The sequence below is a fragment of the Poecilia formosa genome, unplaced genomic scaffold, assembly GCF_000485575.1.
Source record: "Poecilia formosa unplaced genomic scaffold, Poecilia_formosa-5.1.2 Scaffold151, whole genome shotgun sequence".
In the NCBI taxonomy this organism is placed as follows: Eukaryota; Metazoa; Chordata; class Actinopteri; order Cyprinodontiformes; family Poeciliidae; genus Poecilia; species Poecilia formosa.
In genome coordinates, this window is record NW_006800090.1 from 445,398 (window position 1) to 468,920 (window position 23,523).

Sequence of the window (23,523 nt, forward strand, 5' to 3'; positions counted from 1 at the left end):
TGAATAATCGCCCTGTTTAACAAAAAGGCGCCGCAGTAATCTCATGTTTTTGGTGCCACTTTCACCTTAAATGGATGACTTTAAACCACTGCAGTGGCATTGAAGGCAAGGAGAGTTGGAATTAATGCTGAATTTAAATCCTTGTTTTCATCAAAGCAACAAATCGGAAATAAAGAGTCCTGTTCAAATGTTTCTGCTGTAAGGTTTGTCATACTGTTTCATGGTTTAGGCAAATTTTCGCTGCGATTACGGCGGACGAAGCGGAAAACCTTGTTTAGCCTCTTGCAGAAACAGGTGGTGGTGTAGACAGTGAACACAGGCTAAAGCAAATGAAATTGGTCTTTTTATGCTTGACTGGAGCTGCATTTGCTGGTGTAAATGAATGAAAAGAACAAAGCCAAAATGAGTCCTGTAACATGCCTGACAGATCAAATATGGGGACAAATATTGTTTTCTACCAGCCATGGGGCATTATGACAATCTCTCTGTTTTATGCATGACATGAAATACCATGATTACTGGATATCAAGATGTTTATTCAAAAATGTAAAACTGATGTAACTTGGTCTAATTCCCTTCATGAAAAGAAGAATGTTCTGAGTTTGAATTCTGGCCTTTCTGCTTGGTTTGCTCGTCCTCCAGGTGCTCCGCAATCTTCCTACAATCCAAAAGCTCACGTCAGTTCAACTTGTTTCATCAAATTGCTCTTAAGTTATTCATCCATGAGTGCCTGAGTTCAGTTGAATAAAAACAAAAAATACCCAAAGAGAAATTAAATGTTGTTGTAATTCATATCACGACTCTGTGAGCAGGACCACCAGATATCTCTGGTAGCAGTCAGTCTTGCAACAAACTTAGAGGCCTCTGACTGAAGACTGATGCCATATAACAGTATTGTGACGTGATATACTCCGGGCAGCTCTCCGGGCAGCAGAGGTGACATTTCACATCAACGTTTCCTGCATGACACCATCTGTTGTTGGCAAGCTCTGCTAATCCACCTCATTTATTTTTGCTGCTCCTCTTAAAACCTCTGTCTGGCTGTACGGATAGAGAGAAGCTGAAGTCTGGGATCTGATTCTTGATCAATGGATGAAGCAGAATGAAACGTACGACTCAGACAACGGTTTGAGTAAACAAACATTTCCACCAACCTGGTTAAAGTACAAGAGTACAATGACAACACGAGCAACAAGAGCCAATATGTTTATCTACACTTAACATGAAAGTAAAAGGAAATGGAAAGGCGTTTGGTTAATTATCTATTTGCTGCGACAATGCTTAGTCAACCATAGGAAAGTTTATTTTTCCTTTAGATGTTGCCACATTTTTTTAGTGGGTTGAGCAGTCAAGTCTTTAGCCATTTTTTAGGTAAGCAAATTAGTTTCAACGCATCCCTCTCTAACATTTCTCACTGTCAAAGTCGTAGTCGTATCTGAATGTTAAGACTTAGATGTAAACACGACTATCGTTTCAAGTAGAAGATGTTCACTTCCATCTAGAAAGGGCTTCAGAATCAGGTTGTACTTGCGGCAGAACTTTAGGAGGACTTCAGTTTTTGATGCCTGGTTTGACTCCATTCCTGCAGTTTGAAGCCATTTAGACAAGAGAAAGTGGTGAATGAATTATTTGGCTCATAATAAGTAGAATAATATTTGTTCTAACTATGGTAACAGTAATGCTTGTCCAATCAGTGTCCATACATTCACAGCACAGCTGCCAGACGTCAAACAGTTTACAGCAAATGATTGTTTGCCTTCCCTCTCTGCTACTGATGACTATTGATGAAATTATTGCATTTTACCTCCTGTGAGGTGAGCAAGCGGGTCTGTGATGTGTTTGAGCACCCATCAGTTCAGCAAACCTCCACGTAATCAGAGTTGAGCCCGTCAACATTGACTTGCAGCCTCTGTGTATTATTCATTATCTCTGACTGAGAGAATAAGGAAAGGCTGTCACAGGAGCCCAGTCAGCGAGGATTTAATTAACAGAACCTGCCACATTCCACTACATGGACTGCCTTTCCCAGAACTCATAAAAGCCATCCCTATCTGCCGTAATTAGACTAAACATGTCACAATAAACCTCTGCCGATGATTAATTTGGGCTGTGGAGAGGATCAATTAATTCATTTATTTGGAAACCACTCCTCCTCTAGTTATTTTTTCACCTGTTCATTACCTGTCACGCTCCTTGACTTTTAGCCCAGTCCTTACTCCTCCTCCCCGGACACCTGGAGGAGTAGCCTGTCTGATTAGCCACATTCAGTTACAATCTCAACTATAAATGCAAATTCACACATTGTTTGACAATTTTGCATGGACTTGCAATTTTTAATTGACAAAACTCACAATGTCCAGTGTCCTACAAATGCTGTTCAGACTTGTATAATCTTACTCTCTGAAAATTGTGTTCTGCAATGCTTTTTTTAAATTTCCTGACCAATCACTGCAACTCAGCTGCGTTTTAACCAATCAACCTAGTCTCCTTCTAACTTAACTTTCTCTTGAAAGCCGAACCTGTAAGATGAAAGTATGTGTGATGCTAAACGATAACATTTACCTTTTCTTTTCTTTTTTTCCAAAAATAATTTTGAGGTGCAGGATTTGCTTATGCTGTGTTTACAGTTCATGTTTACTTGAATGACCAACATGGAATTCTTCTTTTGCATTTTGATAACTACTTAATGACATGATTTTTCTTTTATATTTTTATCTGGAGTTCCATTTCGAGGCGGTTCTCAAAAATGTTAATTGCACTTTAATTATTAGCTATGTTAAAATCATGTCCTTTTTTTTGCGGGGGAAGGTTATGTCCACCAGTTTGAACTATTTTGTAAAAACATGTTATGGTAGAATTAAAGCTTGACCAAATGTGCAACTTTGACTGCAACTTTTGAAAAAAAAGTGATGCAAAATCAGTAATTTTACACTGCAACAATCACAAAGAAAAAAAAAACAAAAAAACATGGCAACATCCTGGAGCAACTGCTCAGAAATTAAGCATTTCCTATCATGGAGGCAGTAACGTTAAAATGAACGATAAACCACAAGCCGTGTACCGTGTAACGCCATAATCTCAAGGGTCTTCAATCAGCCTCCTGTTAGCGTGACCACAAGGCAAGCGAGCCGAGCCCAAAGCGAGAGCTGCTCGTACAGGGCCGGTTAATGGAGGGTGTGATTCTGTGCCGCGGCACTTGTCCCACAAGGTGACTCCGTCAGCATAACCATGCAAAATTCAGAGGACCACCCATGGGTCGCAGTAAGGGGTTAGAGGCCAGGGTGATGTACTAACGGGCGCGGCGCAGCATAAATAACAGGCATGGGGGCATCTGGCAGGGCTGTACATCATCCTGACGACGGAGGAAGTATGATATCAGATGTGGGAAAGAAGGAGAAGATGAGATAAATCTGAGAAATGATTAAAAAAAAAAGAAAAAGGGATGGAAGGAGGTGTCTTTGAGGGGGGATTTAGATGACTGTTATCGATTATGTGCCTGTAGGCGAGGAAGCAAGGCCAAATGTTCTGCTCAGCTAGACAAAAAGAGTATATTATTTCAAAGGTCATGGCATGCATTACAGCCCCTTTTTCTGGATAAACAGAGGCATCGGCGGGGCAGCGATACCACCACAAGCACGCGGGTTTGTATTAACAACAGCATTAGGAGTGTTTTTGTTATGGCTGTGTCTTTTGTGATGGTCCGTTGCGTGCAGGTGTGTCTGTGCACGCAGCTCCTATTTCCTGGGGCCTATTTGTTTGAATCACGGATATCTCCATGGCAACTGCAACAACACCCCGGCCTCAGAGAGGTGGTGTGCCAGACAAAGCCGACTTGACAAGATGTTCGTCGTTCATTTGAATGCGCGTCGTATAGTTGCATTCTGCTACCTGATTCCAGCCGTTGTGAGCAGACTCATTTAATCACCCCACCGACTCAGCTGTGAAGATAATTATCTCCGTCGGTATTTGCATCTCGTCTTTTACTTTATTCTCCGTGGAGAGTTTCTGGATTTTTTTATTTATTTATTTTTTTTTGTATTTTTTTTTTCTTTTCATGTCATTACAACAGCATTACATCAATGATCTCCTCGTTTGGGGTCTTTGATGTCGGAGCGAGCCGCGTCGTCCCCGCTGAGGAGACCTCGGCAGCGGGAGGCCCGGCTCACATGCCCTCTGTGGCAAACATGTGAGGAAACTCTGATGCTTTGCAAGTCAAAATGCATAGAGGCAGTTACGTGACTACCAGTCGGGTCAGTCTGCCTTTCTGAAGAGCCTATTACGTTATGTTGTGGGCCATATGTTTGTATAAACGCACAAAGCAAAAATAGCCAGGGGCTCTGTCAAGCACATACAGAATATATATAAAAAAAAATTAAAAAAAATCTACCATGCAAACCATGCAAAATTATCTCTGGTAAAATATTGTGTTTTTGTAGTGTATAAAAAAAATATACCATAATGAATTATTTCTGAAATTTTCATCATCTTAACATAATGTGACATTTTTCCTGTGCAATCAAATCTGTTTGAGTGAAAAATATAAAGAATAAAAAAGTGCACACCCTTGAACTAATACTTTGTTGAAGCGTCCTTTGATTCAGTTTCAGCTTTCAGTTGTTTTTTGATACGACTCCATCAGAAGCTCACATTTTAACTTGATGATATTTGGTAAAAGTTCTCCACATCTGTCAGATTTTGAAATCTTCTTCAAGTGACCTCACTGATTTTGAACCCTGGCCTTTCCAAAACTTTAATTATCCTTTGATAAAGCCTTTCTGTTGTTTGTTTTGAATGCTACTGTCATGCTTAAAAAGGAAATCCATCTGCACCTTCAACTTTCTACACCCAGTATTGAATATGGTATTTATTTAGCTTTAGTTGCATTTGGGACAAATGTTGAAGAAAAGGCTTCTGCTTAGCCCAGAAATATGCAGGAAACAACAGATTGTGTTCATTTATGCAACATAACCAGTACTAACCAGAGTTGCTGTCAGGCTCTTTGTGTCCTCACTGACCAGTTTCTAGTTTATGTTGGAGAACCGTCCAGTTTTAGTAATCTATCTGCTCTCACATGTGTTCTTGAATTATTGATGTGCATCTTAACTGCATCATGGTATGTGCATAAAGCTGAGGATTTGTTTTTATTTACTTCTCTGGATTGATCCAAAGCCTTTAAAATGTATGTCTATGGCAGGAGCAGTCCTTTTTTTTTTAATCGTAATGTTGCATGCATTGATATTGCAACAACAATTGCAGTTTGATGTATTGTGCAACTCTAGGACATTTTCACACCTGATGGTCCAGTAGACTGGGTTCAACTGGGGACCAAAACTGAAACATTTGTTACATCTTCAGCTGGTACAGTTCACTTTCTCACTACACTGTGTCAAACAATCAAAACTAATTGGAAAACATGTTCCTCCACTCACCTGTGGTGGCGCTGCAACAAAAACCATTGAAGGTAACGACACAAACCACTGAAGATGACATGAACACTGCTTCCTGCTTCATGAAATATAAACAGGTTTGTTTTGGTTGTATTCACCCAGAATGCCCTGTGCTATAGTCCACTTTCTGCTTTTGTAGCAATCTTGGGTCGAGTTATTACTGCATTTCCATTTCGTTTTTTCTTTAATTTTCCTCTCAACACAAAGGGTATCAAACTCTAGTCCTTGAGAACCGTTGTCCTTGCAGCTTTCAGACACGTTTCTGGTCCAACACAGCTAATCATATGGCTAATGTGCAGAGACGCATCTAAAAGTGGCAGGCCCTCACGTGTGTTGGAACAGATTTGTTTGGCTTTCACTTGATGAATCTTTCAGTGACGACTGTCACATTAAAGGTGGAAAAACCTCGACGCAGAGCTGGATCTTTTTCCACTGTGGCGAGAAAAAGCTGACAGAAACTAAAGAACAGGTTGATAAGTAACAGCATTAACTGTGTGCTGTTAATGTGTCTGAAAGTGTTCCCAGATTTTTTTTTTTTTTTTGCAATTGCTACTGTTTTTAACTTAATGTAACATCTCCAGCACCTTTTGTACTTGTCCTGGTGAACTCGCTGACACACTGCCAGTAAGCCCAGCCGTTACAGGGGCCTTTTTTCAGCTTCGTGTTAGCTTTGGCTGTTTTGTTTGCACCTCCTGCCACCCCGCTGACACCTCTCAAACACTTCCGCATCTCAGGCAGATGCAGATGTCTGTCTCGACGACGTTCTGGCCAAGAAACAGCTGCAGGCCATGTGTTTTGTTTGATGCACCCTGCTCCCATGCTTTGCTGTGCCAGCTCGACTCAAGACCAGCGGAGACAGACCAGATTTAATGCGCTATATTTAGTTTGCCTCAAAGGTTGGACTTCCATAAAGGAGAACAATTAAAAATTCATCAGTTAAACAAATTGAAAGCGCCGAAGTAGTTTTAGTTCCTAAGCGTAACAAATGTAGAACGATGGATCCATTTTTAATACATTAGGAGCAGAATGGCCTTCATAGTCTTTGAGAGAGCTGTTTTCAATAGGCTCTGCAGTGATGTATGTTTAAAAGTAGATTTTGGAGCAGTAATCTTTCATGAGGTTCTGCCATTGTGGGTCTTTTTGGTTCAGACGATCAAAGGAGACCAGCTCAGAGGGAAACATTCAGATAACCTGAGCTTCTTCACATTTTGTTTTGTTGCAACTGCAGCCATGTCTTTTGGGATTTCATGTCATCGGCCAACACAAAGTAGTGCATACATTTTCTCTGCAGTGTGTTTTGGTAGCTTTAAAAAAAAAAACATCCTGTGTCGTGTCCTTCTCTGTGTAGTTAATGTCAGTGTGAATCCAGATGTTTTGCAAGAACATTTATGAATAAAGAGCATCATGAAGACAAACATTATGAAGGGGTTTAAGAGACATAATCCCAAAAGACTTGGAGCTATAGGTTGTTTTGCAAGATGTTGACTCTGAGGAGATGAAAATGAAGATGATGTTTTGTAGAACTGCACTACTAATGGTGGCAGCATGTTGGAGTAGCTCTTATACTTGGAATACAACTCTGAGTAACATAAGGGACCTTTCACTTCTCATTTCATTTTAAGAAATGTGACAAATATAAAGCAGTCCAAATAACTTTTATATGTTAGGCCAAACATGAAGCTATATCAGGTTAACTATTGATGCGCAACGATCCGAGTCCTCATCAAGTCGTAACAGCGTTTCCTCATTAATATTCCAAGCCATATGCTTCCCCCCTCCATGTTTCATAACTTTAATTTTCTCTGCAACATCCTTACTTAAAAGATTCATGGCAGCACATGACATTCACCCTCTCCTCACACTTAAGACTATAAGGAGGAAGGCAGATATGGAGATGAGGCAGGCGAGGGTTGTATCATCTGCCACCATGTCAGGGCTCCCCTGTTAGAGAGGAAGCGGGGTGTCTGGAGTGTTTGCCCTCGTTCAGATGAGTGTGTTTGGGTTGTGGGTGGCTGGGGTGGGGGACGCTGGCTGACGTTAGTGCGGGATTGAGCTCCAGCAGCCTCCCACTGGGACAGGAGGTGCGGGGATGGGTCTCTTTCAGCGGGGCTCTGATTAGACCCATCGCCCTTGCTGCCACGCTCCACTCACACTGGTAATTGGAGCTGGCAGGAGGTTGGCATGCACCCCTCCTCTTCTCCTCCCTTCCTCTCTTCTTTTTACTTGTTTTACTCTCCCTTCTTATCCAAATCTACCTGACTGTGTCTGTCACAGAGGCATACCTCTTTGACACAGTGATTTATGAATACTTGTTAAATTTACCCAATTAAAGTTTCATTAGGACATTTTTATACTAATAAAATATTTTTGCCAATTTCCCCGTGCCCTTTGTGTGTAATTAAGACCCGCCACCGGTACCCTAATTAATCGGCTCTAGAACAAAATCCCACTAAGCCCGATCCTTTTCTTTCTCTGCTACAGCCATCATAAACTCAGAGTTTGCAGAATGACTCTTTGCGTGATAGATGTCTGCTGAGAGAACAATGGCCCTATTTGTGTTTCCCTGACATGGAAGAACCAGTTTATGTGCGCCTAACTGATAGCTGTTTTTTGTTTTTTTTTTTGTGCTCCTGGCTTTACTCATTTGCAAACCCAGGCCATTTATTAAATGAGTCTGGTTAAAAACATGCCAACCTTGTTACCAAAACTCATATTCAGCACTTCATGAGGTCACTGGCAGGATTAGGCGGTTTCCATGCAGCGAATAGTTAGTAGGCTTGCAGGGCTGTTAAAAGAGTAAGATATTTTTCACCAAAACAAATGAAATCGCTGCCAGTTCTGTGGAAAAGTGTTTGTCCTTGTACCGACTTCACACCGACTCGTTTAAGGTCACACCACTGCGTCTTAAGAGTATTTTTACTATGCTGTATGTTTTACTTTTACTTGAGTTAATGTTATGAAGTATCGCTACTCTCACTTGAGTAAAATTTCTGTATATTCTGCAAGAATTTCCAAGAACAATAAAATACTAACATTTCTATGTAATTTCATATTTTTGTCCATCTGATGTGATGATGTCATTATTAAATATTAAATGACTGATGTTTTGATCAGTTACTCACTACTAGAGTAGACTTTTTACCAAACACTTTTCTTACTTGAGTAGCTTCTTACATGGCTACTTTTACTTTTACTTGGGTATAATTTTTGGGTACTCTACCCACTTCTGGAATTAATCCAGGAATTTGACTAGGCCACTCCAAATCCTTAGTTTTTTATTTGAGGACTACTTTTTGTTTTCACTCACATCATATTTTTCTGATATTCAAATTGAATTCATGATGTGAAGGCATGTGAGTGTGTCAGAAAAGTAAAAGCTGAAGGGGACAGGTACTTTTTCACAGCACTGTACTTTGACAATCAAGCCTAAACCGGACAGATATTCTTAAGATTTATTATATTTTTGTTCTATATGTTAAAATGTGTTTTAATGCTTAAAGAAATCACCTTTTCTTGGCCAAACTGAAGTGAAATCTTCTGCACTGATTACATATTCTTTAAAACACCTTTTAAACCTTTTCTCTATTTGTAAAGATAAAAATGGGTACTGTTAGCTTTCCTAAAATCTTATTTTTTATAACACAGTATCGTCTTGTCTAGTGGGCTGAATGTATTATTACGCACATGCCAGACTGCTATAAATATACCTGTAAGAATGGGTATTTGATATATTTTCTGCTGCAGCAATTGTGTATCTTAACAAAGAGCTTATTTGACATTGTAGCAGTCCCTCAGACCCAATAAAGAAAACGGAGAGCTTCGACGGGTGCAGTAGATTTGTATTTACACCGTGAAAACTAAAAGAAAAGAAAATACATTTTGTTTAACATGAATACATAATACTAATAATAACGCTAACTAAAGCAATAAAGCTCTAAACATGAACCTCGCTCCGCTGTCCGAGGGCCGCAAAGTCCATGGCACAAAGTCCGTGCCGTGCCACCTCCAGCTTCCAGTCCGTTCTGAAGAATCAGCGCTACAGCGCTACAGTCCAGTCGTTGAGATGAAGAACATCATCCTCTTCCTCCCGTCCGTGGGATATTTCAGCCCAAAACGCTGGCTGACAGGAGGCTAGCAACACTTCCTCTCATTCTACAGTTTTAACTCAACATGAACCAAACTACAGCGCCCCTGCTGGGTACTATGGGTAACAACTTAGAATCAGCATATAAAACATGGAACGGGCATTTACAGACATCATCAAATGATTTTTTTTCCTTTCTTACCTGCAGTAGACAAAGAAGTGGAGCTTTATATTATTAATTTTTTTTTTATATAAATCACTCGCCCTGCGACGTCTTTTATCAAAAATTCCCTCTATCTTGCCAAACATCAACCCGCATTTCTCGCACTATTTGCCTCTTTTTCTCTCCAAACTCTACTCATCCCTTATCTTCTCCCTTTTAAGAGTTTAGAACAAAGGCTCGTCTTTGTCTGCTCAGGATGGAAAATTAGCAGACAAGACCAGACACAGAAGTTCCAGTTGTAGACGCAGACAGACGGGGCACCGCAAATATTTCCTGGTAAAACATGATCTTTGAATCTAACAAAAGAGCCTTTGGATTTTCTTTCTTTTTTTTTTTTTTTTTAACTAAAAACCAAGGACACAGACTTTGTCCAATGTCTCAATACACTTTTAGATTCTCACGTTTTGCTGTGACTTTAACCTGACAAATAAATTTAAAAAAATGTCTAAACATTTGCAAATAAGCTGCAAAAGTCACAACATTTTTATGAATATTTACTAAATATGAAATTCCTTCAAACTTTCTTTTTTTAGTTGGATTATTTGTATATTTCTTCTGCTTCAGCAAAGGTCCTCCAGATAAGGTGTTTAAAAAAACTCATGTTAAAGAAATTATACATTTAAACAATTTTTTTGTTGGATTCAAACGATCATGTCAATATTTTCCTTTTAATCCACAATATCACCTTCAGCATTTGTAAGAAGTTGTGGGAACTTTGCATTAATTCCTTTGTGCCACACAATAAATAAAAGAAATCCTTTAATTTGAGTAGCACAACAACCCACATCACATTCATTGACAACCCCTACTAGAATAAAATAAAAAGTGAAGCTTGGTTGCCAGAATCGGGCTCCTAACCAACCCTGTGTAGTTGTGCTGGTGGAGAACGTTTGAGCATACAATAAAAAGAAATCCCAGAGGTTTTTTTTTTATCTATACATTCATTATGTTGTGGTATAATTCAGTTATAGTCACTTATTTGGGTTGTATTGTAGAAGCATAATCCAACACTGAAAATCTTTCAACCTTTAATTTGATCATTTGTTCAGTGTGGAGAAAATCCAATATTTTTCTAAGAAGAAGTAAAAATAGCACACTATTAAAACACTTCCTTTAAAATGGATGCCACTGTTATATTTTCATGGTTTATGCTTCAGTTTTTCTAATATGACACACAAGAACTTTTCTCTTAGCCTCTCACAAAATGGGGAAAAATTGATTAAAATTTTGAAAACCACCAAAGGAAGTTTTAGTTGAAGAAATCTTCACACCACACTGTTGGAGAAAAGCAGCAGGGCAATGCATCTAGAGGTCGCCAGGTGATCATAATCATTTATTTTAAGGCTTTTTGTACATTTTTAGCAGAGGTTTAAGCTGTAGAGGAGGGTGGCGTGTGTTTGCTGCTACAGCTACTGCAAAGCTCATTAATGCCGTTTCCCCTTTGGGCATAAATAAACCTCATCTGTAGTTTAACTTATTAGAGGGGTCGAAACACCTCGGTCACCTTCTCCTAATCATACACACTGTAAGAAAAACTTGTGTTTTTAATGTTTCACCTGCGATGCAGACATTAAGCAGAAGTCAAGGACACAGTACTGTGTAAGCTGTGCAGCAGCTTTTAAATTATTCCCTGTTTGTGCTTCCTGATATGACAGAGCCGCTGACTCGTGTAATAACTCCTTTGGGGTCTCTAACCCCGTTTTAACATCGGTTTGCATTTTTCACAGCCCACCAACATTTGCCAATAATGTTGATCATAAATTTTTCCATGCAACAATACAAGTAGGTCAGGTGGGATGTGTCTTCCCGTTTCATTATGGGGAGGAAAAAAAGGTCTCATCCCCCAAATAACGATAGTATAAGTAGCTTTTTCTCCCAGTAGGGGAAAGCTTTTATTTCATCTGGCAAGTGTGTTGCAAACTTAAATACTGCTGTAGGTATGAGAGCGTAAGGAGGGAATAGATGGAAGTTCACTTCAAAGAAGGCATGATAGACTTTTCAGTCCTCCCAAGGTAACACGCTTGGTGTAATTGACAGCAATTTTCCATCTGAGATTGAATCAAAATTAGGTTGATGTGTCGAGCAGATTTTCTCTGTTTTCACTTCCTTTACTGTTGAGCTCTTCAGATAATTGAGCATGACTCTATAGATCAACCAGATCCATTGAAAAGAACCTGTCTGACAGCAGGAAGTAGGATGAAGGATCTTATAAAATCAGGAAACTAAATCATTGACATCTATCAGTCTGGAAAGGGTTATGATCCCAGTCCTGGAGCTTTGAGACTCCGGTGAAACACAATAGTTGTCCACAAATAGAGAAAACATGTAACAGTGTCACATCTTTCCAGGGAAGCAGTGTAACGAAAAATTCATAACAGATCAACTGCAGTCAAACATGGGTTATGTTCACACAGCAGACAACCCAAACTGTCTTTTTGTTTGCCCATATCTGACTTTTTTAAATTATTATTATTATTATTGCTGTCTGAAACGTCCAATTTCACCCCCCAAAAATCTGATTTGTACAGTTTCCATGCGTTACTAAATTGGATACGTGTCCAATAGTTTAACATTAGTCTGAAGGGCTATGTTACGTTTTATACGACCTTTGCGGCGTGGATGTGAGATGTGTGTCATAATTCTGCCCCAGAAGAAGCCAACGTAACAATAACTGAAGCAATCAGCCCCATTGAAAAACCCTTCAATTTGACTAAATTAAAACGGTACTGAAAAGAAAGAAGAGGAGCCAACTTTCCTCCACAGAGACGTGAAAGACTAAATGCTGGATGGTAGACGTTACTGCGAAGAATAATTATAATCGGTTATTAAAGACTTTCTAAATAAAACCTGCTCTCCAAAAACTTCACTTTGTATTTCCTACGCTTATTTTTGACTGATATTTAACTTTGTTTGATTTGAATAGACTGTGACAAAAAAAAGCACAAAAAGAATAAATCCATGAAGCTCAAATACCTTTTGTAGCACTGTCAACTAATGTTAAATTTCTAGATTTCTTTTTTCTCTCCACCTCCCTATTATGATAATTTCACATTAGGATTATTCTCGGCTATTAAAATGTGAAATTGCAGTGTGTCATCATCAATTAATTAGCAGTACAATACTCCTAATAGCATTCAAAAGCAATCTTTTAAATGTATCAATGCATTAGACTCCCCATATTGAGTGGGAAATGGAGTTGCTGCATCACTACACAATCAATCTTAGAGTATTGTCAGGAACACAACCGCCAGCAGACCCCACAGACGCTGCCCACTGAAGGCGTACATGAGGAAACTGGGTCCAGCCTCAGAGGGATATCCTCCGAGGTGATACATGATGAAAATATTCAAAGCGTTTTGTAAGTAGGTGAGAGTGGAGTTCATCCCCCTCAAGGTTTAGCATAATTCAGTGGTTTCCCCACTCTTTTTCTCAGAAGTAGAACAGCTCAGGGATCTGTTATCCTTTTCCACAGAAATGTGCATTTTAACGTTTCCTCTTGGATATGCTCTGATTTGAACAATTGTATTCATACGATTATGTAAGTTGCATTGCTCTCTCCTCCCCTTTCTGACTGCATCCATCTCACTCCAGTGTCGTCCGTCTCTCTTTTTGTTTTGTTTTTTCCAAACGTAAGAGAGAGAGAGAGCGAGAGAGAGAGAGAGAGAGAGAGCGAGAGAGCGAGAGAGAGAGAGCAAACCACAGAGGAACACGGGGAGCATCAATACTCCCACCACTACTCATTCAATAACAAACTGTACGGCCAAGTAGACTTTATTATAGCGGTATCCTCTTCTGTAGAGGTATCATTTGGGATGTCTGGAAACTAATTCTGTACGGTTGCAAAGGAAGTGAGCCTCACCTCAAAGATCTCTCATATTCACCTGGGTCTGAACACGAGACGGTCTGGGCTACGGGCCAAACACAAGGGTGGAAGGAGAAACAACTGTTCTACTGGCGAGGAGAACAAAACAACACCCATCCACCTTTTATGCTCAGGTCATGTAGGTTTGCATATGGATCTCTGGCTCAGACAAGACGGAGGTCTACTTAATAAAATATAAGAGATTATGACATATTCAAAGCATCCCTGCGAAGACTGGATGTGTGTGAATTTCTTTTTATGGCTATTTAACAGTGGCCCGTCCTTGTCTTTAATTAGCCCATAAAAAGGCTTTGAAAATGAGATTTCTCTAGCCTGTAGGTCCTTTCCAAATTTAGACTGAATAAAGATGTTTAGAGAAAGGCTCTGTTAGCCCATTTGAAAGAATAAACTGCTAGCATGTAGGTGACTTTTGCACTTGTTCAGGCTGAAGGCAGTGTTGACCTTTCAATTTCTGTTAAGCTAATTGTTTATTTATGTGCATATGAGAAGGATGGCAGAACACTCCTTACTGTTGTAGATCTGGCCAAAATCAATATTATTTCACACTGAAATAAATCACCAGAGGAGACGAAACAAACATGCCTCACCGCTGTCGCCTACTAAAGACAGACACCCGTTAAAAAGACACCTTAGGGGAATTATTAAATGCAGAGGGACATTTATCAGAACTAAAGTATGGTTTTTGTGCTACGTGTAAGTACAATAAATTCAAATGAAGAGGGATTTTATTTAATTTATGTTGATTATCTATCAGTTGACGCTACATATTTCTAATCACAGTTTGTATGTCAAAGTTAAGGATTGAGCTGTGTCCGGAAATAACCTGCTGACAGCTTATTTCTGATGTTTCTCTTCACCTGCTTCCCTTGAAGGTCATGTTTAGTGAACCAGTCTGCTAATGGCCCATCAGCATAACTTTTAGCTCATTAATTTCTTGCTCCATGACGGATTGGCAACCTGTCCAGCGTTCACCTTGTCCGTTACCTGAAGTGACCTCGGACAGGTTCCAGCCACTCTTACGCCTTTAGAGGATAAGTGGGCATAGATAATTGACTGATAGATGAATTCATGAGCCAACTTTGTTGCTTTAACTTTCACACTATTACCCACACTTTGTGTAAATATTGTCGTCCACCAGAGCAGCTCTTTATTTGTCTGTTGTTGCGTAATGTGTATTTTAATGGTAACCTCAGGCAAAAGTCCTAATAATTAACACTTGATTTATGTTGGCACTTTGGCCCGAGTGAAACAAACGAGGAGACAGCTCTACATTTTGTCTTGTTAAAGAGCAACCTCTTAATCAGACTTCACAAGAGCCATCGTGTATGCCATGTTTGACGGTTTTATTTGAAGTGGAGGCTATAATTGTGGTTTTTTCAGCCCAATTAGGCTGTTTGATTATTCTCTTTTTCTTTTGATAAGTTTAGGATTGTTGTTTGTACATTGACACATTGAGATAAAATGCTTTTGCCTTAATGCAGAAGTAGCAAAAAGCTAAATATTTGCGCAGTAATTCATTATTTGCATGGCTTTATCGGGCTGAAAAGATCTGATCACAATGCAATGAAACAATTAATCACAGCCACACTTGTACACTGGTGGGTGGTAAGTGGGAACTTTCACCTTTAATATTACAAAATAAAAAAAAAAATAAATAAAAGAAGTGCCAGACAGTTGATTTGTCTCCAATGACTCAGCTGTTTGTTTGGGTGCATTGTAATGGATGTGTGCTCTAATCCCATGTGCAGTTACACAATCCAGAATTTGGTCAGATGCAATCGGATATGAAAGTAACATCAAACTTTTCGCCTTTGAATGCGTTTGATTTAGTTTGGCTTTCTGCTGCAGATCTGAAAGTACTTCAAAGAAACGAATGTGACAGTTATCATCACACCCACAGCCCAACGCTCTTTGCCTGACATTGATCTGTTTGTAGCCGGGCATCTGTTTGACATGGCATATTGTCAATTAAGCTGACAGCTTGTCTACATTTGAATCAATGAAGAGAAATAATTGAAGAGATTCATTTTGTTGTTAACATATTAATGCTTTCCCTTCGCTACTCTCCGAACCGACTTCATGCTGAGTTTTTCTTCCTATCCTGTTGTTCTATTAAACCAAACTCTGTCTTTGTTTCTAGTAGCTCCTCAAAAGTTCTTCGTTCCTTTTAATTACAGGGTTATGTGGTTTTGATAATCACCGCCACAATCTTGTGTTTGCTACACCAGCGCAAAATTGGTTGTATGATTTAGGTAATGAGCAACAAACAATACAAAAACCAGCTGATGTTTTCCAAGAACATATTTGTCCCTGTCCCAGACCTTAATGGTTTCTTCTCGGCACTCACAAGGTACTTTCCTGAAACTTTTATGAGGCACACTGGTTACTTTAGAAGAATTTACCAGCTACTCTCAAGGAAATTTAAAGTTATTTTCCAGAACTCACTATGTACTTTTCTGCAAGTAATTAGACGCTGGCCAACATTTTTAGATTTTCCAGAACTTACAAGACATTTTCTGGTAGTTGCTTGGGACTTTTCTGCAAGTTTCATGGAATGTGCTAGTTACTTTCTCTGCCAGGCAGTGGCAAAGTTTTTTTTGTTTTTTTTTCTTTTTTTCGGGCAATACCTCACTTCCCTGACGTTTTCATTAGTTAGACCGAGGCCTGGAAAAGATATTACAAGCATCTATGAGGTCAAGCTGACATCTAAAACAGGATTCAGACCGAAAAACACAACTTTCTGCTAGTAGAATGCCAAATTCTGGTTTAAGGATCACTTCATGGACATTCCATTACATTCATTATGTCGAGCTGGATTATTCAAATTGGTTTATTTAGTTTTCTGAGCCTGAGGCATCTCATCTATGCTTGAGTGCCCAGAGGCAGATTGCAACCATCACTCCTCTATCTGAACCTGAGACTCCCCTCTCTGGGTAATAAGCCTGCTATGATAATCAGCTACTAACAGGATTGTTTTTTTGTTGTTATCTAATCCAAATCAGCCCCAGATCTGTTTTTCCTCTGTAGTGCCTGGTGCCCTCACACTAATATTAGCTGTTCGTGAGCATGTGCTCAGATTACTGTTTGGCCTGTGGCACCTGAAGTGTTTTTGCTCTTCTTTCATCTTCATCTCTGACCTTGCCAGCTGAAAAGCTCCGATGAACTCCTCTTGCATCCTTTGAAAGACAACTGTGTCTATTTGTAAACACACATTTCCCTCTTTATTCTCCGTATTTGTTCTTTAATAGAAATCTGTCTCTCAACGCGTTTTCAGAGAACCAGATCCCGCCCGGCTTCCCCACCATTGACATGGGGCCTCAGCTGAAGGTGGTGGAGAAGACCCGGACCGCCACGATGCTGTGCGCCGCAGGCGGGAACCCGGACCCGGAGATCTCGTGGTACAAGGACATGCTCCCCGTAGACATCAACAGCAGCAACGGGCGCATCAAACAGCTCCGCTCAGGTACAAACTTATCTGATCTCGTGGCTCAGCATGACTTATTGCAGATGTAAACACAAGAAAGCCGAGCTGCAAGGTGCGAGATGTCACTGCATACCTGCAGACACCCTGTTAAGACATGAGGCCAATGAGAGAAAAACAAAAGGCCTTTGTTGTCACCGATGATTTCATTCATTGCTTTCATCACGGAGGATAGAAAAGTTTTACTCGGCTCGTCGTTGTCACCTTGATTACTTTGCTGACTTCTTAGACTTTTATTCTTCACAACCACACAGTCCTCACTTACACAGTTACTGAAGTTGGAATGACACTGTCTCCGTGTTCCTGCAGTCTTTGACAGTGACGCATGAACTTTTAAAACCTTTTGAAGTACGGAGCGAGGAAATTTCACCCTATTAAATAATCCCTAATCCCCTTTTAAACATGCAGCTGGGTCACAATGAGGCCAGCAGATGATGTATTAGCTAGGATTTCAACCTTAACCTAATGAGGTACTCTTTGTTCACACTAACAGTCTCACTGATATATAAACAGCCTTATTTGACCTGGGCTTGATGGGAAGTGTGCGTGGTAGATAGATTAGTGGGTTTTGGAGCAGGTTCAGTCATTGACTCTCCTCTAAGCCTAGTTTTACTTTGTGTGGTTGTAAAAGCCCCACTGTATAAGAGGCAGGTTTTACTTTGTGAGGCTTCTGTAATGGAAGAGCAGCTTATGAAGTGTCAGACTTGACTGCAGGTCTGAGGAGCAAAAAGGTCAAAGATAATAGATACTTTAGGGGCATATATCATTATTTTTCCCCCACTTTTTTTAAAGACATGTTGAGACTTGCAGCTCAAGATAGTTATTTAAATGAGAAAGTTGAGAGAAAAAATAACACAAGGCAGCAGAGAAAGGGGAAAAAAAGCCTAGCTAAAAGGTGGAGATGTTTAGTTTGAATGTTTGTATCAAGGGAGAACACAATATCCACCTTAACAACAGTAATGACAAAGTTTACCTCTCAAGTTTGAGTGAAAAATAAAGGCTTACATCTAAAATAAGGATGAGAAATGGAGGAGTTTGAATAATTACCACCAAGATAACCTACTTTATATAATCGAGGAAATGCAATTCTCACTTTTCTCCACATAAATCCAATTACAATTATTTTTGAGGACGCCATCTGTAACGTCACTCAGTCTCTGCTCCATCTACAACAACCTTTTGTGGCCTAAAAAGTCAGGTCAAGTTAATCCTACACATTTTGAAGATGAATACAAAAAAAAAATGCAGGAAAATTTGATGACATAGCCACTTAAGGAAAAGCTGGAAATGTACTAGAGCAGTCCATGTTATTGACACTGTAAAATCATAACATAGTAGAAGCTGCATACTAACTCAGCTACTTAATTGTTTGATATTTTTAGTGCAAGGATAAAATTGTGCAGAAAAAGAGAAAAGATGTTTCCGCCCTTTTCACTTCCACCAACAACTTTTAATTAGTTTTCTTTTCCCACATACATTTGGAGTGCCTGAAAATGTGCTGATATGCCATGCCCCCAGACTAACATTTCTTTTTATCCACCACCGTTTTCCTGACATCTGCTGCCGCATCAGGATTTACATTACTGAATATGACACGAAATGAGGCCAATTCTGCATTGGCAGAAAAGAAGCACATTAATTTGTTGCCAGGGCTGAACAGAAAAGGCCCACAAAGTTATTGTTATTATTATTATTATTATTATTGTTGTTGTTAATATAACACTTTTTATTTCTTTTTAAGCCTCTGATTCATCTTATGCTGCAAAAATACTAATTCCTTTTCTGCAAAAAAGGTCGACATAAATACTTCTTCTTGTCCATCACCCTATTTACTCTGCCTTCTTTTCAGTAATTACCTATGTCCTTTTTACTAGCAGCAAAAAAAAGTGAAGGCCAGCTTCAATCGGAAAGCATAATTAAAACATTTTCTGTATGAATTTAAAGCTACTGTGGAGCGAAGTAAGCCTGTTCAGGGTTGTTTCCTGCTTAAGCCGAAAGGGGAATATTATATTTCAAGGGGTTCGTCTGACAGAAGGGATCCTTCTCAAAGGCTTTGCTGTTTTTATGTTGTACTCTCCAACATTCATACCTGCTGTATTTTGTAGCATTGATTAAGTGTGTTGAGTTTTGTTAATCACATTTAGGTGGCCTCTACTCTGTCATTTTCTTTATCTGTTGCTCTTCAGAAGACATGTTTTCTTTTCCCCCGTTGTTGTAAGTGGATTACTAACTAATCTCTCAACCCTGTTTTCATCTAAATTACTCCCACATAGGTGGTACACCAATTAGAGGTAAGAATGACAAATGGTGTATTGGAAAAACATAACGTCCACGCCATACCCTCCCACCCACACCTGCCCCCCGTTACACTCCCACCCCCCCATCGTCACGTCGCTGGGTTCATCTTCACTGTTGGCCAATCGGCCCACCCTGTTTCCACCGTGTCCTGGTCGACCCCCCGACATGTTCTGTCTGCTGTCTGATCCTTTACAAACAAATTATCACCAACCTCGCCGTGCGAAGGGCAGTGCACCGTACCACTGTGCATGAGGGTGTGAAATCTGAGCCACTTTAATAAGGTAGCAGGTACAGAGCCTTAAAAAAGATCTCACAGATCTGGAATTTTTTTCACATTTTGTTGTATTATATCCATAAACTTTGGAGTGTTTTAATGGGGTTTTATGTCGCAAACCAACAAAAAGTAGTGCATAATTTCAAAGTGGTAGAGAAACTTAAAATGTGGCCTTGGATTGTAGTGTCTACTCTGTTCATCACGCTTCAAAAAGAAAAAAAAAGCCATTTTACATGAAAAAAAAAGTAGGCTCTAATGGTCAGATTAAATCAAATTTTTATTTTTGTGGCCCACATATGGTGGAAAGCTACCACTCTGAAACATGGGGGTGGCAGCATCATGATGTGGGGATTCTGGAATGCAGGGAAGCCGATTAGAGTTGATGAAGATAAATGCAGGGCAATCCTGGACAAAAATCAGAGGAAGCAAAAGACTGGAGGAAGATGTTGCTAGAAGTCAAAACAACATATGGAGTGGTCTAGTCAAAGTCCAGACTGTAATCAAGTTTGGAATCTGTGGCAAGATATGAAAACTTGCCTATAGTCAAGTCAGTTCTTGCCTATATGTTGCTGACTATTTAGTAGCTATAAGACTTTTGGAGGCAGTTGGCAACTCTGGATTTTATTTCAAACTGTAAAGATGGCAGAACACTGCAAAAACATACAATTTTACCAAGCATATTTTATCTAGTTTCTAGAGCAAATATGTTAGTACACCTGAGCCAAATTGTGAATTACCTTTACAATGTGTTCAGGTGTGTTTGAGCAGAGATGCATCAAAAAGATGCTAAGCGGTTTTACTGGAGGACTGGTCATATAGACTCCTGGTCTATCAAGTAAAATTCTAGTGAAATAACATTACAAAATGTGAAAAGGATCCTTATGAACAGAACCTCTTCTCTCTGGATTTTTAGCTGAGGGAGCAAAGACTCTCAAAGGAGTCTTACCTGCCTCATTAATGCAGCCTTAATGGGAGATTGAAGTGACTACATTTGGATAGAACCTTAGCTGAGTTGCCCCCCTTGAATGGAAACAGGGAGTACATTTTTATTTTATTTTTTTTGGAAAGTCCTTTTTCACATTTCCACTCAAGAACGCTGCATTTAAAGTTGGAAATCTGTAACAAGCTGAATTAAATTTCCAAATGTCCACCCCTGCATATATGGTCGACGTTAAAGCAGCTGATGCCTTTTAGGTAGAACTGAAACTACAAATATCCGAGTGCTTGTAGGCCGTTTTGCTAGTGTTGCATCTCGACAAAACGCAGAAACCTTCTACTTTGTTTTTTTTTTTTTTTTTTTTTCGGGCTCAAACTGCTTTCTCCTGCAGGAGAGCTGGCAGATTGACAGATTGGTGACACTGACATTAGTATGCAGGTTCATGTCAGCGCTGAACCAGACGCCGATGAGCTCAGCAAGCCGAACAAACACCTCGGAGGGATGTGTTGTCATGAGATCTGAAGTCGCACACCCGACATGTCACCGCTCCGCCCCTGTTTTACTTCTGTTGTTTCGGTCTTGTCTTGCGTCGAATCCCCTATGGTTGGTGAACCTGTTTGTTACATTCATCTCATGGTGCATGACGTGAAAATGCGTCGTATTCTGAGTATTTTTTTCGTTTTTTATTTGTCATATTACAAACTGCATGGTGGCTCGCCGCCTTTTGTGGGAGCACCATGCTGCTTTGGAGACGTGAGAACTTTTATCACCCCGCTGCATATATTCTACTAAGAGAACCAGCTTTTCTCTGTGTCTTTATTAATTCGCTTTTAACAGCGGTGCAGGTAAGTTCACTGCTGCTTTTCCTAATTTGTCAAAAAAAAATGGACTTGTTTCATCTGTCTCCCATTTGCAAGTCAATAGCAAATTATTAGCTGTTGGCTGTTCATGGGGAGTGGAAAAAAAACCCTCCCCTGGACTTGTCTCTGGGGTTTTCATGCTTTGTTTAAAGCAACATGTTGGCCTTCATTCAGATGCCTGCAACAACTTGGATTAGTGAATACAAATCAAAGCCATCTGGCAGAGGAGAGTCTCCCCTTGGTGAAACGTGGTCAATAATTTTCTCACTGTTAACTGAACTGGTAGTTGTTTCACTACCGGCTGCTAGGAGCCGAGAAACAAATTGTTGCTTTAACCTGTTCAGTGATTTTGTTGCCTGGCAGCAAAAAAAAAAAAAAAAAAGAGAAAGTCAGATATCTGATATATTGTTTCACCACTGTAGACTTGATCCTGCCTGTCTTTCACCATGGCCTCATTTCTACAATCTTATGTCATACATTTACCCAGCGTTCCTTCACATGGGAAAGTCTGGAGGAGCCGTCAGTTTTGTGTTTTTATGTCCAGATAAGAAGGAAAAGTAAATTATGTAATGAGAAATACATTCAGAATTTATTCAATCAGTCTCAGTCCGTCCGTCCGTCCGTCCGTCCGTCCGTCCATCCATTTTCAGATTTATTTTTTTTATTATTTTTATTTTTTTAGCTAGAAAAGGTTGGTTTCAGCCTTTTCCAGGTAAGATTAGTTGAAAAAGACTCTAGTTCTGGGCACAGTAGTGTGAGAAAGAGTGAAACCTTGTTTACTTCCAGCTAGAGTAGCATTACTGGTTTTGCTAATATGTTGTGTCTGTGATGAGAGAATCAGACCGCTGCACAAAGTATCTCCTCCTGTACATACCAAAGACTCCCAATGGCATTATGGTCTGGACTGCCCTGTGACTATCCATGTGAGAAAGTGCTGCCTTGTGCATCATTTCATCCATCAGTCTTCTTATTCTGATGTGGGATGACAGGAGGTCAGACAAGTCCACATTCACTTGGATTTTCCAATGCTCTCTAGCTTTATACTCCCTAACAAATGAAAGCCCTTTTGTGCATTCCCCCCCTTAAGCCTTGCCGATAAGTGCTTTTGCTAAGGCAACACAGCTGTTTGGTCCCAATACCCCAGGTTCTCATTATGTTCAGATCCTTCCACGGTTTATTCCATTAATCATTTGGATATTTTTCTTCCACTTGTTTTCTGGAATATGTTTCACCACTAAATTCCCACGTTTGAACAAAGTGTTGGACAAGTCTTTAGGCATTTTTAGGAGATTCATCAACCTCACATGAAACATTAGCTAATAGCAGGTTGCCACCTGAAACATAGTGATCACTGCACTGCACTTCCTCGCAGAGTTGTGTTTATGTTTTTGGGCAGGTTGTTACAAATCAGTACACTTAGAGGAAGTAACATTTCTTCTTCAGGAGTATTGAGGTATGTTACCCATGTTAGGGATATGTAAAATGCAGGTCTATGTCATAATAACAAAATCTCACACTGACAAATAAAGGCTGCGGTTCTCCAACAATCAACATTTTGTTGTGCTATTGTCATTTGTTGACTGGAGGAACCATTGAAAATAAAGGTTTAAGTTCTTCTTATCATGGAAAAAGTAGATTTAATGTGCTGAAATTTTTAAGGCTGGATCTTCAGTGTGAGATTATGTTACAGCCACAGCATATGAATATTATTTAAGGGTTTTTACTCATCTTCTTCCATTTGGGTCCAATAAATGTAGAGGGGCTGTCACATTTTCCTGACTTGAGTTGTTGAGGCAGTGATGGTTTTAACATGTTATTTAAAACGACCGTCAGACATGCTCCGCTTTCATTCATAACACGACTGGGCCTAATATTTAATCACCAGCTTCCCTTAAACTCGCCAGAACATGTAATTGTTTGTGTCGCATCATTGCAAAACCCCGTCCATCATGTCTGAGCGTGAACTGGGTCAGTCTGACTCTCTATTGAATGATTCTGTTTAAATAAATGTGCATTGCTTCTGTCGTCTGTCCAGA

The 23,523-nt window shown here is 39.8% G+C and overlaps 1 protein-coding gene across 17 annotated transcripts in view; it reads left to right on the forward strand.

The window, feature by feature from the left end:
- LOC103146054 (receptor-type tyrosine-protein phosphatase F) overlaps window positions 1-23,523 on the forward strand; it is a 238,871-nt gene that overhangs the window by 116,940 nt on the left and 98,408 nt on the right. For 9 of the 17 annotated variants that reach the window (XM_016677236.1, XM_016677243.1, XM_016677239.1 and 6 more), the window contains 2 exons: window positions 16,912-17,100; window positions 19,392-19,409. In XM_016677236.1, coding sequence (XP_016532722.1) covers window positions 16,912-17,100; window positions 19,392-19,409 — 207 coding nt within the window. The remainder of the gene's footprint in view (window positions 1-16,911; window positions 17,101-19,391; window positions 19,410-23,523) is intronic. The other 8 variants (XM_016677240.1, XM_016677242.1, XM_016677249.1 and 5 more) reach the window with 1 other exon arrangement.